At 49.7% G+C, this 15,398-nt stretch overlaps 1 protein-coding gene across 2 annotated transcripts in view; it reads right to left on the bottom strand.

The window, feature by feature from the left end:
- Positions 1–2,038: 2,038 nt before the first annotated feature.
- AGXT2 (alanine--glyoxylate aminotransferase 2) overlaps positions 2,039–15,398 on the bottom strand; it is a 33,882-nt gene continuing 20,522 nt past the window's right edge. For both annotated transcript variants that reach the window (XM_080678706.1, XM_080678705.1), the window contains exons 10-14: positions 14,152–14,284; positions 12,732–12,823; positions 10,528–10,677; positions 8,111–8,209; positions 2,039–3,520 (exon numbers count right to left, since the gene is read on the bottom strand). In XM_080678706.1, the coding sequence (XP_080534832.1) occupies positions 3,413–3,520; positions 8,111–8,209; positions 10,528–10,677; positions 12,732–12,823; positions 14,152–14,284 (582 nt within the window). In that variant the 3' untranslated portion in view covers positions 2,039–3,412. The remainder of the gene's footprint in view (positions 3,521–8,110; positions 8,210–10,527; positions 10,678–12,731; positions 12,824–14,151; positions 14,285–15,398) is intronic.

The following is a 15,398-nucleotide window of genomic DNA, read 5'->3' as shown; positions in this document are numbered from 1 at the left end:
ACCACATGATTAACTGTCAATATGTTCCTTGGGTGAAAAAAAGTTTACTTGAGCTGAGTGTTCCTTATCTTTACTTTAGACAAGAAAGGAAATAAAACGAAGCTTGGCAAGAATGTGGGCTCCTTGCCTTATGCAAGCTGGCTTACCTCCCACCTCCCGTGGGGAGCGCAGGAAGAGGAAGGGAGAGAAATGGCGATGCTAAACGCCTGCCCACGGTTCCACATGGAAAGCCATAGGAAACCATCATGTTCATTAACTAGTGAGTGGAGGAGATAAATACATGGTCTTAGGCCGCCATTTTTGTCCTTCCTGCTCCATGCCTCTGGTGGCTTATGCATCTTAAATCCCCAACTGCTGGTCAAGAACGAGGAGCACTTTGGCTGGATCAACAAAGTGCTGATCATGGGACAGAGCCATGCAACCTTCTGGTCAAGGAATGAGACCCAGGACTGGCTGCCTTTCGGAATTCCCCTGCTGAGTTTCACTCTCCAATGCCCCCCGGAGGTGAGAGACTAGCAGGGCACACTGTTCGGTACACACAGGATCCCACAGGACTGGGGAAGCCACAAGGAATATGTTCTATGAGTTCATTTGGACAGTGAAATTCTTCAGCCTCTTCCTCTAGGGGTGGATGTCCTGGTAAGTGGCATGGACCTTGGCCTCAGCATGAAAATGTAATTGAAGTTTGTGTTTTATTGTTTCCTCTTCATATTTTACTAAATTTCTAAATGCTTATCATAAATTTATTTTTAATATATTTTTTTCTTTATCAAAAAAAAAAAAAAGGAATACTGAAGGTAGACAGGCTTTGAACAAAAACTGAGAAGTAAGGGTTGGCTTTCTTGTTCACTTCCTGACCCCATAATTTCCATTGGCAAAAAAGGGGAAGAACATTCCAGGTATGGTGACTTATGGGAACAAAGAACTGTTGTGTGTGATGTGGAAAGAATGGTGGGAATAAAGCTGGGTAAATGGTGTGTGGGAGCAAGTGGGAAGGCTCTTGGATACCATAATAGCTGGAGTTTGGACTTTGTTCCACAGGCAATAGGGAGCCCCCAGAGGCCTCAAGAGATAAGAGAAGTGATCATATCTAACCTTGTAGTAAGTGACTTTGCTATCAGTGGAGAGGCTGACTGGGAAGGAGTCCAGGATACCAGTTAGGAGGCAGTTTAAATACTTGGGAGAGATGAAGATGGTCCAAATTAAGGCAGTGTTGGTATAATTGAGTCATATTGGAAAAAGCATGTTGTAGAAAGTATTCATGAGACTTAAGCATATGAAAGGGAAAAAGATAACTTGGAGAAAAAGAATGACCCAGTGTGAGCCTGAGACACAATGGGTACCATTAATCCAGAAGGGATTCGTTTGGGGTTGGGCTCAGAAAAAGGTTGAGACTGCAGATGATTATTTGGAAGGCGATCACCATCCACAGGATGGGTGAAATTCCCGAGGTGAAGGAGGTCCTACATGGAAGAGGAGAGGGCGCAGGACAGAGCCTGGTAGAGGAGGAGTTGCCAGGAGAGAGACTGAGAAGGAGCCGTCTGAGATGGAAGGACCACATTGCAGAAGCCAAGGGAATCATATTCAAGAAGGAGCAGAAGTTTAGAAAAAATATTGCAAGGAAACTAAGTTTTGGCCATAACAAAGTCCCTGGTGGTCTTTTGAGAAGGCAGTTTCCAAGGAATGAGAGGCAGGAATGAGGTTCTAGTGGTTGAGGCATGGACGGGAGGCAAGGAAGTATAAATGAAGCCCAAAACTGCTCTGGGGAGATTTTGTAGTGAAGGAAAGAAGACATATGTAGGCTGAAGTGAAGAAATTTCTATTTGCATAGTTCATTAGTTTGCAAAACACTTTTACATCCATGACCTCAGTCAACTCCCAAGACAACTCAGCAGGTAGGAAGGGCAAGTGTTGATATGCCTGGGAACAAAGTGAAGTTAAAAAGAGATTCAAGGCTTGCCCAAGGTCATCTATAGCAAATAAGTGGAAGAACTGAATTTAGAATTCAGGTCATTTGGCTCTTAATTCAATGATCTTTCCACTGAACTTGCTTTATTTGGATTATTGGACACTGGAGGACTTGTTAAAGGGGTTTTGATCTTATCCAGGGGACAATGGGGAGCAACTGGAAGGTTCTGTGCAAAGTAATAGTATGTGTAAGTCAATGCTCGAGGGAGGCAGTCTCGCAGTGAGTGCAGGATGTGTTGACGTAACAGACACCTTGGAGAGTAGACCATTAGGACACGCTGCAAACCAGGCACAGCTTAAACAAACATCGCATTGCACGCCGAGAAGTTATTTCCTGTTCAGTTCTGTGGATCCTCTCCTGTTTGTGTCAAGGAGAGGATCACACTTTGCCAGTATCCTTTCATACCCCTCAAATACTTTCTAATCTCCCTTTTGAACAAAGAGAGAGTTAACCACGGGCCGAGAACAACTGTCCTCAACGGGCTCCGGCTAGACTGCATTACATTGCTGTGTGTTCACTCTGGTTTTATGACTATTCTCCAGTTATGACAAGTAGTACTGATTTTTCATTTATTGTAGTTATAGAAGGTTACTCTCAGAAACACCTAAGTGAAAAAAGTCAAATTAAAGAAAAATATTAAGTCAATTCTAAGCCAGAGGGTAAACACATATGGGAACAAACACGATGAATGTGCATTCTAATGACTAGAGTTTGGGAAATTCTTATATTGGAGACCATTGTAATAGGATTGATGAGGGTTTAGCCCAGGGTGGGATGCTGGCAGTGAAAATGGAGAAGAAGTCTCTGGCAGACATTTTAAAGAAGTTAAAAATTGGGGTATTATTCTACATCATTTCTCAGGATGCTTATGGCTGCAATAAGAGAAAATTTAAATAAAAAAGGCTTGTGCAATAGCGTGAATTTATCATCTCATATAACAAGAAGCCTCAAGGTAAGGTTGGTCCAGACTGGGCAAGTTAGCGGCTCACTGACATTACTAAGGACTCAGCTTCCCAACACCTGCCACCCTCAGCACATAAGCTTTGGCCTCGTGGCCCCAAAGTGGCTGACATGGTTTGAGGAGTCCCATCACAATAAGTGATGTGGAGATGAAGGGTGAAGGACGAAGAAACCTTCCCGTGAAGGCACCTGCACCAAGCATCGCCTTTCAGGATTCATTGTCCCCAAATAGGCCACGTATCAGGCACCAACCAATCATTGCAAAGGGGACAGCTAACCTAGTGAAGAAGGATTTATTCTCCTAGCGAGGGAGAGAGATCCTTTGCTGAAGTATTTCTCAGCATAACAGGGGCTCTGTTAACCAATATGGCTGGTAGGCAGTCAACTTTTACAACTTATACCGGTGCTTCTGAAATTCCTCAAATTAGCTCTTGAACATCAGTGGGGAGGTCTTGAGGCTTGTGGGGTTTTATGCTTTAGATTTCACTTAGCTCTTCTTTCCATGTGCTGGCTCACCGCAGCACGAAATACGGCCACTGCAAAATCGACCTCTGGCTTAGTGATGCACAGCGAGGGCGCGATGCGGAACGTCTGCGGAGACAGGAAAGTAGGGTCGTCGGAGAATCAGATGTGACTGTGAGCAAATGCACTGAACTACGAATCTAAGACTTGGCTGTTATGGCATTTCCTACGTTTCCTTGGTGGGTTGGTCTCCTTTCCAGCGCTGTGCCCAGGCCATTCACCCTCAGTCTTGTGAAAATTCTGGTACCATCTGGCTGTGCTCCTTTCCTTTGTCATCTGCTCACCTCCTCGCCCTTCCGCCTCCTTCACTGAGATCTTAGGTTCCTATCTACACCCCATTTCTGCCATCACTGAGGGTGACCTCCATGTCCATGTGTGTACAACCCAACAAACTAGCTTCTCACTCTCTTGACTACCACAACTCCCAGAACCTTCTTCTCTGCTTCTCCGAATCCATTCACACCCAAGCCGGTGCCATGAGCCCCCTCTTCACTAGGAATAATTCGATTTCTGATTCCCACTGTGTCCGCCCTTAAAATGAAAGCTTCTGTCTCTTCGTCCCTCCATTCTCTTCAGATCTATCTCCCCACTCAGGCCTCTTCTTTTTCTAACCAGCTTGGAGCATGTGGTGGATCGTGTGAACTGCTCTCTCACCTGCCCCCTCACTGCGCTTGCATTTCCTTCCACCCTCTGCAGCTGCACCCACGCCCACCCACGAAGTCCCAGCCCCGATCAAAGCTATAACTGAACTGCTTTGCGCCAACATAGGTAGCCAAGAAGAGTTAAAGAACATCACGCTGCTTGGCAGCGGGACAGCACTCGTAGGCAGGGCCTCCAAGTTCTGCTGGTCCCCTACATTTTTCTTGCTCTTTGTCAGATTTCCCTTTTCATTCTACACCTTTTCCATTCTTCTCAATTCCCTCGCTCACCTCCTACGCCTCTGGCTCCATTTCATAGATGTTCTTGCCTCATGTTTCTCAGAACCTGTCAGGCAAGATCTTTCCATAGAGTTCTTTGCTCCCACAGCCGTTCTTATATCCTAACCTGAACATCATCCCAACCTGAACATTCAGAGAATGAGGTGTCTCTGCTCTTCAGCTCCATATTTTCCACCTGTGCCGTTGGCCCTGGGGACTCCCATCACCGTCACTCCAGGAAACATCCGTGTTCTCTTGCATCTTCAACTTCTTTTCAACTTTCCCCCAGGCCACCAACAAGCAGGTTTACGGCTCTCATAACCCACATCAACCCACACTGAGTAAACACCTGTTGGTCCCCTGGTCCCTCTAGCTGTCATACAAACCTTATTCTCTCTTTTATGCAAATTTACTAAAAAGACGGGTTGATGCTTGTTGGCCACCATTTTCCTCTCCCCTCTGTTCACATCTCAACCCACTGCCAGGTGGTGGCTGCCCCTGTCAACCTTCCACCAGCACCCTAACTCGAGCTGCCAGGGCCTGCTAAGTGCGGAACCGATGGCGTGCTTCTGCCCTCGCCTTCCTGGCCTTCTCTGCTGCGCGTGGCGCTTGGGTCCCTCCTTCTGAACTTGTCCACTTCCTTGCTGCTCCGCACTCTCCAGTCTTCCTCTCACCTCTCTGCCCTTTGTCTTGTCACCACTCAGGCACGCTTTCCTCCACCCGCCCTTTCGATGTTGGTGGACAGCTTTCTAGCCTCGGAATTTCTGACGCAGACACACTTCCCAGGAGATGTTCCCATCTCACCACTCACACTGGTGAGTCCCCAACTGTGATATTTACCTTCCTTTCCTCTGAGCTACAGACTTATCTACAGACCCGGATGTCCATAAATCCCTCGAATGGAGCACGGTCAAAGCTGAAGTCATCTTTATCCCGAACCAAGTTAGACATGAGGGCTCCGTCATTGACTCTCATTCTCCACATGCAGTCCCGTGCATGTCACTCCAGAATTGTTCTCTGGGGTCTCCCCTATCACATCCACTACTGCTCAGGCCCAAGCAGCGTCATCAACCCCCACCTGGACTCCCCGCCTCCCGGCTAGTCCCCTCAGCTTCACCCTCCTCTGAGGACAGATTCGGAAACCAGACGGCCTGAGTTTGGATCCTGGTTCTGCCACTGACGGGCTGTGTGACTTGGGCAGTTTAACTAACTTCTCTGTGTCTCTTTTTCCTCATCTGTAAAATATGGATGATAATAGTACTTATTTCATAGGCTTGTTGGGAGCATTGGACGAGTCATGCGAAGGGTTTAAAACAGAGCCTGACAAATAGGTGCCTTCTTATCAGTGACTGCCTCCTGCCCTAGGCTCCTGCCACACTGCGTGCATGTGCGTGTGCGTGTGTATGTGCATGTGTGTGCGTGTGCATGTGCGTGTGCGTGCCGCTCTTTGCACGCTGCCACGGTTCCACCCGCCCTTCGCGTGTTTATCTCATCGTTTAAGGATCAACGTAGCCAGAAAGGCTGGCCTCGGGGGCCCCTTCTCTTTCCTTCTTTTTCTAGCTGCTGCTGAGCTGCTATTCTATTGTGCTTCTCCGTTCCTGTCTTTCCCTCCTGCCAGCGCCACAGGGAGGGGCAGATCTCATTTATCATCAGCGTTAGTGCCAGACAGCTGCCGTGCACGTGTTTGCCTGGTGACTAAGGAATAACGACGCAAGTAAGCCAGGAATCGGGTTATGTCTTCATAAGTTGCACATCTTAGGATTTTCAATCGTTACCCCATCTGATTTGTGCAGAAAAATATTTGTGACCAGGATCAGAAACAACCCGCCCAGCATGTCCTAGCACAGTGGTCGGCAAACTGCGGCTCGCGAGCCACAGTTTGCCGCTCTGTTGACTAATGAGTTTGCCGACCACTGTCGTATACTACCCTTTACCTCTTTGCACACAATATGCCACCGTTGCCTAATCCTCACAGCTTCCAACTACACGGTAACATTTAGTCTAGTCCAGTGGTCGGCAAATTCATTAGTCAACAGAGCGGCAAACCGCGGCTCGCAATCGCAGTTTGCCGACCACTGTCTTAGCAGGATGCTTGCTCTGGCTCTCTGGGGTCCGGGTTGGTCTGGGCTGGGGAGCTGAGAAGCAGAGGGGAGGAAAGCTGCAGGTGCAGGCGGGGCGGGATGAGAGCACGGGGTCCCAGCAGGAGGGCCACCTCCCTCGCCGGGCCTTGGGGAGAGGCCGTAAGAAATGGCTGTGGACAATGAGTGTGCACAAAGCTCTGGCCTCGTAGCTCCATTTCCTCAAGTGTTCACTGAGGTAGAGGGAGAGGCAGGAAGGGAGCAGGGAGGCTGGGAAGAATGACTGACCTCTAAAATGAGAAAGATGGCAAAGGACCAGAACAAATTAGGGGAGGGACAGAGGTGGCCCTAGACCTTAGATCTCTGCCCCCAGCCAGTCCTGTGGGCGCCCTGCTGTGTGTGGGGCTGGGGGCGGAGTGCGCTAGTCTCAGCAGCAGCCCGCACGCATGGCCAGGGCCGCACCGCCTTCCCCGGGGTGCTGCCCTCGGCTTCCCCAGGGAACATACGGAGCTTGGTGTCTGCACCTCCCAGCCCGGGGGTGAGGGGCACTGGGAGAGGCTGACTTTGAGTTCTGCCTTGGGGACCAGGCCTGGGTAGTCCCCCATCTCTCCTGCGGGGTCACCTGGCCTGCCAGCGCTCTTAGGTTGCTCCTGGCCCCAGGGGCTACTATGTCTTAGGAGGTTCAGGGTTGACAAAGTCAGAGCCCAGGGCTCAGTGAAGAACAACCAGGATCGCTCTTACAGGTTCCAGGGGACTCACACACGAGGCACGTTGTTTATGGCATGACGGTTATGACTTCACTATGACCTACGGTTATGACTTCACTATGACCTACGCTTATGACTTCACTATGACCTATGCTTATGACTTCACTATGACCTATGCTTATGACTTCACTATGACCCACGGTTATGACTTCACTATGACCTATGCTTATGACTTCACTATGACCTATGCTTATGACTTCACTATGACCTATGCTTATGACTTCACTATGACCTATGCTTATGACTTCACTATGACCTATGCTTATGACTTCACTATGACCTACGGTTATAACTTCACTATGACCTACGCTTATGACTTTCCTATGACCTACGCTTATGACTTCACTATGACCTACGCTTATGACTTCACTATGACCCACGCTTATGACTTCACTATGACCCACGCTTATGACTTCACTATGACCCACGCTTATGACTTCACTATGACCCACGACTATGACTTCACTATGACCCACGCTTATGACTTCACTATGACCCACGCTTATGACTTCACTATGACCTACGCTTATGACTTCACTATGACCTACGCTTATGACTTCACTATGACCTACGGTTATGACTGCACTATGACCTATGCTATGACTTCACTATGACCTACGCTTATGACTTCACTATCACCTACGGTTATGACTTTACTATGACCCACGCTTATGCCTCATTAGACTATCTATTCCTCACAGACCGGTGACCACCAAATCAGTGGACATAGCGCCCCCTAGTGGCCCTCAGGCGCCACTGCCGCTTCATTTTGAAAATTGCTGAGCGCGATGCCCAGAGGGGGGCTGGTCCCCAGCACAGGCCTTTGGAAAGTGAGCAGCCTGGGGCGGCAGGGAGGTGCCCACCTACAGCGACAGGTACCGCCAGCCTTCCTCTCACCTGGGAGAAGAGCCCCCCTCTGCCGATGATGAGGCCCATTTGTCTGCAGTCCTCGTGGATCTGGCTTACTTCTTCCCGGGGAAGGGGCTGGCGGCTCGTCTGTAAATGAAACATGGTTTCTATTTGGTGTTGGCTGGTCAGACACATTATCCCAGAGGAAGGGAAGCAGTTCAAGCAATCCGTGTTCTGGGCTCCCTCTTAGTCCCTCTCCCCCCTGCTATGGGATAAAGCTGTTCATTGCCAGACTGCATTTTTGGGGGTTATTAGACATTAATTTTATTCGGTGTTTGTTTTTATCCCGATTCATTCCCCAGTTCCTCAAGCCCAGCGCAGCTGCATGCAGAAGCCCCGAAGCTTGGCTGTGGCGCCTGTGGCGAGCTGGCTCCTCACCAGCTGGGGTGGGAGCCCGCCCTGTGGGTGCGGGAGCGCCCCGCGTCTCTTCTCTCCATCTGGCCCACACGGAGAGCTCATCCCCAGGCCAGGAAGTGGCTCAGAATCTGCCCCAGGACATGGACCGCACGCTCTCCCGGGGAGCATGGCCTGCACAGCGGGGTGGCCCGCTCGTCCCCGCTTCCCTGCGAGTGAAACCTGCTTTTTCCTCCGGGGAGGGGGAGAGGGGGGCTGCGGGAGCCACAGGCGGTTCCAGGTCCCGAGGCATCCAGGTTGGGCCTCCCTGTGGGTCCAGGTGTGCCAGCCCCCGGGACCCTGCGGGGGCGGGGGGGCCTTTCTGTCTGTCTCCTGTCTGTCTCCTGAGCCTGTGAGTACAAGCGCCTCCTTCTGACGTGGTCCTTTCAAGTCTGACTGTGTCTCACCTGGACGCCTTCCCCACTCTGGGAGCGGGGCCCACACCCGCCTCCCTGAGCGCGGAGATCTGTGGCAGTGGAGGCACCTGTGTTTGCAAAGGGCCGTTCAGGTGGCCCTCAGTGGCCCTAAGGTGGCCTCAGGTGACCCCCGGGTGGCCCTCAGGTGGCCTCAGGTGGCCCTCAGGTGACCTCAGGTGGCCTCAGGTGGCCCTCAGGTGGCCTCAGGTGACCCCAAGGTGGCCCTCAGGTGGCCTCAGGTGGCCCTCAGGTGACCCTCAGTGGCCCTCAGGTGGCCCTCAGTGGCCCTCAAGTGGCATCAGGTGGCCTCAGGTGGCTGGGAAATCGGGAGGGTCAGAAACGGAAACATGGGAGCAATAACTGGTCTGGGGAAATGCTAAGTGCGATTGCTGTCACGTTGAGTTTGTCACCGTGGGGAATGTCATCAGACAGTCACATCGTTCCTCCCTGGTTACTTGGGAGATTGAAATCTACACACACACACACACACACACACACACACACCACACACACACACCACACACACACACCACACACACACACACACACACACAGACACACCACACACACACCACACACATACCACACACACACACACACCACACACACAGACACACACACACCACACACACACACACACACCACACACACAGACACACACACACCACACACACAGACACACACACACCACACACACACACAGACACACACACACCACACACACACACACACACACCACACACACACACACAGACACACCACACACACACCACACACATACCACACACACACACACACCACACACACAGACACACACACACCACACACACACACACACACCACACACACACACACACACCACACACACAGACACACACACACCACACACACAGACACACACACACCACACACACACACAGACACACACACACACCACACCACACACACACACCACACACACACACACACACACACACACACCTACAGATCTTTAACATCCTTACCCTAAACCCGTGGTCGGCAAACTCATTAGTCAAACAGAGCCAAATAGCAACAGTACAACGATTGAAATTTCTTTTGAGAGCCACATTTTTTAAACTTAAACTATATAGGTAGGTACATTGTTAGTAACTTAATGTGGGTACTCCTAAGCTGGCCTTTGCTAAAAACTCAAGGGGCCCAAGAGCCGCATGTGTCTCCCGAGCCGCAGTTTGCCGACCACTGTCCTAAACCATTACCACAACCTTCTCCCAACCCTTCCCCCTTACTTCCACTAGCTCTCTGGACCACCTGCTCCTCTCCCTCCCCCCAAATAATTCCCTGCCGTGCCCACATTTGTGGTTCTAAATATTCAGTCATCAGCGATGCTCTTTGCCTAGTGTGGCAAGAAGACCAGCTCCCTTTTCCAAATCCCCACCCTCACCCCCCAGCACGCTCCAGAGCCTGCGGGCATTTTGTGCCCCCTCAACACTGCTGCTGCCCTGCGGGTTCCCTCCTGGGGACGAATGAAGTCAGCTCTTGGCCGATGCTTGCTACTTGGACTGTTGCTGCCCCCAGAAGCCACAGAGAGAGAGAGAGCAGCAGGTCAGAACCTACCTTATCCTTCACCATTTCTATTCCTATCATGAGGCCTTTGCCTCGGACGTCTCCGATAATTTCCAATTCATCCCGCAGCTTAGCCAACTTCAGTAACAGGTACGTGCCAACTTCTTGACTGTTCTCCTGCAGCTTTTCTTCTTTGATCACCTGTTGAGAGAAAGCCCCAACCGCCCTTGCATGAAGCAAAGTGCTAACATGGAGAAGTAAGGAGAGGTGAGTGTCTGCGGCCCTCTTTACAGAAACCTGACCAGGCGAATGGAACCCAAGTCCAGTGTGGCCATAGCACGCGCCACAGGAAGATTCCTGTAAGGAGAAAGAAAGTGTTGGGAGCGGGGCTATTCCCTCATCCTTCCTCCTCTTCGTGGTGGCTGAGAATTTAGGAAAGTGTGCAAGCCACATCTCAGTGCAGTCTGTAACAGATCCCATCATCCCGAGCTCTCTATGGCCTGGCTTTGCTGAACACTGGGCGACCGTGGGGAGGGAGGCAAGTGCTCCGAGGGCAGAAAGGCCACAGATGCCGGCCCTCCTGGCAGTTTGTTGGCCTTCGCCCAGCTGCCCCCAGCAGACAAGCTGTCCGTGCCCAGGGGGCCTCCCTGCAGGGCCCTGGCCTCCTGAGCTGAGCTGAGCTGAGCCCTGTGTGGCCCAGAGTCAGGGCACCTGAACAGACAACAGGATTCTCACCTTCTTGTGCGCACAGCGAGACTGTGATCTGTGACTCGATACATGCAACATGTACTGTGTTTATATTTCACTGATGGCCGCTGCGCGACTCCGGGCAAACCTTGACGTTTTTAAGACCTCTCTGTTCACCTGAGTCCTCTCCACTTTCTAAGTTGGTTGAGGTGACACAGCACTTTTTAAAAAAGCTGGCGGTGTCTACAAAATGAAATAAATGACACATCCGACCCACACTTGCTCATTTCATCCTTTAATCGTATTTGAAGGTACTTTTTAATTAGCAGGGACAGCTCTTACTTACTTGTTTTTTTGTTTAAAAATACTTTTAACTTAAGTTTTTGAACAGGGGCACCATGGGACTAGTTAAAAAATCAGAAAGTATAACAGCCTGGAGAGTAGAGACCTCCTTGCTGACTCCTGTCCCCCATCAACTCCTTGAGCATTCTTTCAGAAATACATTAAACCTATTTGTGCCAATGCTTTCAAGCATATTAGCTAGGGCATTTAAGACGTCTTTTCCTACAGATGTGACCCCAGGCAAAATCAGTGGAGTGGGGCTAAACCAGCCGTGGGCAAACTACGGCCCGCGGGCCGGATCCGGCTGTTCTATCCGGTTCTCTTGCTCTCCCCTCCGCTCCTTTACTTTGAATTTATATTAGTTCACACAAACACTCCATCCATGCTTTTGTTCCGGCCCTTCGGTCCAGTTTAAGAACCCATTGTGGCCCGCGAGTCAAAAAGTTTGCCCACCCCTGGAACAGTAGCTAAAATACCTGGTAATCACACAGCATTCAGATCCTCTGTAGTCTTTCAATTTATGACAGCACAAAAAAAAAAAAAAAAAAAAAAAAGCAAGAAGCCAGGCCGGTGTGGCTTAGTGGCTGAGCATCAACCCATGAACCAGGAGATCACAGTTGTATTCCTGGTGGTGCCCAGGTTGCGGGCTCCATCCCTAGGAGGGGGCTTGTAGGAGGCAGCCGATCAATGATTCTCTCTCATCACTGATATTTCTAACTCTGTCTTTCTCTCTCTGATATCAATAAAAATTTTTTTAAAAAGCAAGAAAGAATATATAAAAAAAGAGCCAAAATTAAACTATTATAAGGAAAAAGAGCTTATTTACTTAAAGATATTAAAATAATGAAATTTAAGATAGCAATTGCTAGCTATCCATAAAATAGCACTCAAATAACAAAGACATTTCAGTGCTACCAGGAGCTTGGGGAATGCTCACGTTTCCCATGCATGTGAGGTTTCTTATATATTTCCTATTCAATACTTTGGGCACCAAAACTGGATCGTTAAGAAAAGAAGGGCAGGTATCAGAATAATAACTGGGAATCGAACTTTAATTCATAAACTAGTAATTACAATAAAAATTGGGAATCTGACTTTAATTCATGAACTAATAGTTAGCCCTCCTCTCCAATAATGTGATGTGATAAAGTTATGAGAATGTGTGTGTGGCTTTGAAGTTGTCATTTTGTGACACGAGTGACATTCACGTGGCTGCTGGCACGTACCTCAAGCACGGCCGATCCGATGGCACAGGCCATGGGGTTCCCTCCGAAGGTGTTGAAGTGCAGGACACATTTAGCCAAAGACTTGGCAATCTCTAGGAGGAGAAGGTAAAGGTGGGTAAAGGGGACACCTTCCCATCTTATAACCTCCCATCACAACATTTGGGGAACGTAAGCGACATCATATCCAATTCATTCTTCACTCACCAGATAGCGGGTGCCTGGATGGAATTGTGGCCCCACCTAAGTCCCTATGTTGAATCCCTAACCACGTGGCTGCATTTGTAGGTAGGGCCTTTAGGGAGGTCATTCAGGTCAAATGAGGTCATAAGAGTAGGTCCTAATCCCACAGGACTGGTGTCCTCAAAAGAAGAGATAACAGAGCTCTCTCGCTCTCTGTCAAAAAGGACATGGGAGGACAGAGCAAGAAGGCAGCCATCTGCGAGAGAGGTCTCACCAGAAACTAATTCGGCCAGTCTTAGAATTGGGAGAGATAAACGTCTGTGGTATCTTGTTCTGGTATCCCTGGCTGACCACTATGGCGCACAAGGAAAGCCTTGAACGTGCCGTGTGAACTGAGAAGAACCTTAAATCTTGATTTGTGAAATTTAACCTGGAACCTTCATTAATAAAACACTTTCCTTCTTCTTCAGTCTTTCACTTTCGGGATTAAGAAGGAAAAAATAATTCCTCACATCAAGGATTTAGTAATATAATTTTTGGATTGTTTCAGGGTGAGTATATATTCAGCTCATTATACTTGACCTTCTACATCCATATTTTTTGTGCCTTAAGTCATTTAATAAAAACACTGAACTATCACAAGGCACCTAAGCAGCCTTCAGTGTCTCATGTGGGGAAGACAAACGAAATAATTTTGGAAATTTCATAAAAATTATTTTCTGTCAGACCTCTCTAAAATGAAGAATTCAGTTAATTTTCATGTTCTGGCTAAGAGAGATTGTGCTATAGTTAGCTGTTTTGTAGATGAGACAGCCACAGACACATCTAACCCTCTGGACCTTGAGTCTATAGCTTCTTAAGGTGGCGAGACCAAGTTAGCGTTTCCTTCCAGAATATGAGCCCTTGGCAACATCAGGGTTGGTTTCAGGTTGGTTAACAAGGATTTCTTGGGTTGGTGGCTCATTTTTCTATTCCTTGGCAGTGTGTCTGAACCCTGCATTTCATGGTGGAGGCGGGAGAATTAGTCCCCCCTACAGCAAGGGCAAGAGGGGCCGCTTGCTTTCATCCGGGCCACGATCTGGCAGACAGACTACTCTTTTTTCTTTTCTTTTTCATTGCTTGGGAAATGCACGTGGGTTCCCATCACCGTCTCCAGCCCAAACACATTCCAATGCGCGTGCTTTCTCCCATGGCTGATGCAGGAGGCCAGCAGCAACCACACACTGCCGGGAGGGCCTACCTGGCGTTGTCACAACTGCTGCCATGGGAAAGCCGTTCCCGATCCCTTTAGCCATGGTGACGATGTCTGGCAGGACGCCGTGGGTTTGGAAGCCCCAGAAGTGAGAGCCCAACCTTCCAAATCCCGTCTGCACCTGAAGAAAGCAAATCCAAAATCACTGGGAAACTTACAGGAAATGCTGGATTTTCTGACTCTGACGTCTTCACTTTCCTCCCCTCCCCCCTCCCCCTCTGCTTGGCTCTCCTCCTCCTCAGGATCCTCATTGCCAGCCATGGTCATCACCGCCTTTGTACTATCATTGACAAAACGCTTCATCTGTGACTGAGCTTTTAGGCCGCCAAAGCCATTGAGTAGCTTTGTGTGACTGGCTATGTTTCTCAGGTCACTCTGGACCTGTGTTTACTCCGGTGAGCAGGAATGCTAACAGCAATGCGTCACAGGCCTGCTGTGAGGGCCGTGCAAACGGTGCATGTGGAAAGGATCGTTATGATTTAGCAGGACTTAGCGACTCCTGTGTGCAAGGCGGCAGGGAGGAGCCGGGAGGAGCAGCCCCTGCCCCCGCTGGGTGAGGCAGCAGTTACAGGAAGCAGGAGGGGGCTGGGGCCCAGACAGGACAGCCTTCCGCTTCCTGGCCACCTCCTTTTCTTCCCGAGGATTCCATCACCAGGAGGACCCCGCTGAGCCATGTCACTCAGGACCGAAAGCTGATCTTCGTTGTCTTGTTCATGTTGTTCCTTCTTTCTAGAAGACTCTCTCCCTGTTTTCATCCCACTGATTCCTCTTGTCTTCAAAGCACAGCTTAACCCCTCATCGTGTGGTCCAGGCGGATTTTCCTGAGCCCAGTCAAGGCATCTGGGCATGCTGCCATCCGAACCTGCTGCCTCTGCCATCGGAACCTCCCGCCTTAGACTGTCAGCACCAGGGTACCTCTCTGATGCCAGGGAGGTATCTTACACCTCCCTTGATCCAGAACACCGCAGAGTGCCTGGTAAAAGCAGACCCCTAGGGTCTGTAGAATGTACGGCGTGGCTGAGCGCCTAATCAGGGGTGGGCAGACTTTTTGACTCGAGAGCCACAATGGGTTCTTAAACTGGACCGGAGGGCCGGAACAAAAGCATGGATGGAGTGTTTGTGTGAACTAATATAAATTCAAAGGAAAGGAGCGGAGGGGAGAGCAAGAGAACCGGATAGAACAGCCAGATCCGGCCCGCGGACCGTAGTTTGCCCACGGCTGGTAACTGCACAAA

The sequence above is a fragment of the Plecotus auritus genome (assembly GCF_963455305.1).
Source record: "Plecotus auritus genome assembly, chromosome: 7".
Lineage (NCBI taxonomy): Eukaryota > Metazoa > Chordata > Mammalia > Chiroptera > Vespertilionidae > Plecotus > Plecotus auritus.
The sequence above is the reverse complement of the archived record's forward strand: the minus strand, read 5'-3'. Positions and strand labels throughout refer to the sequence as shown.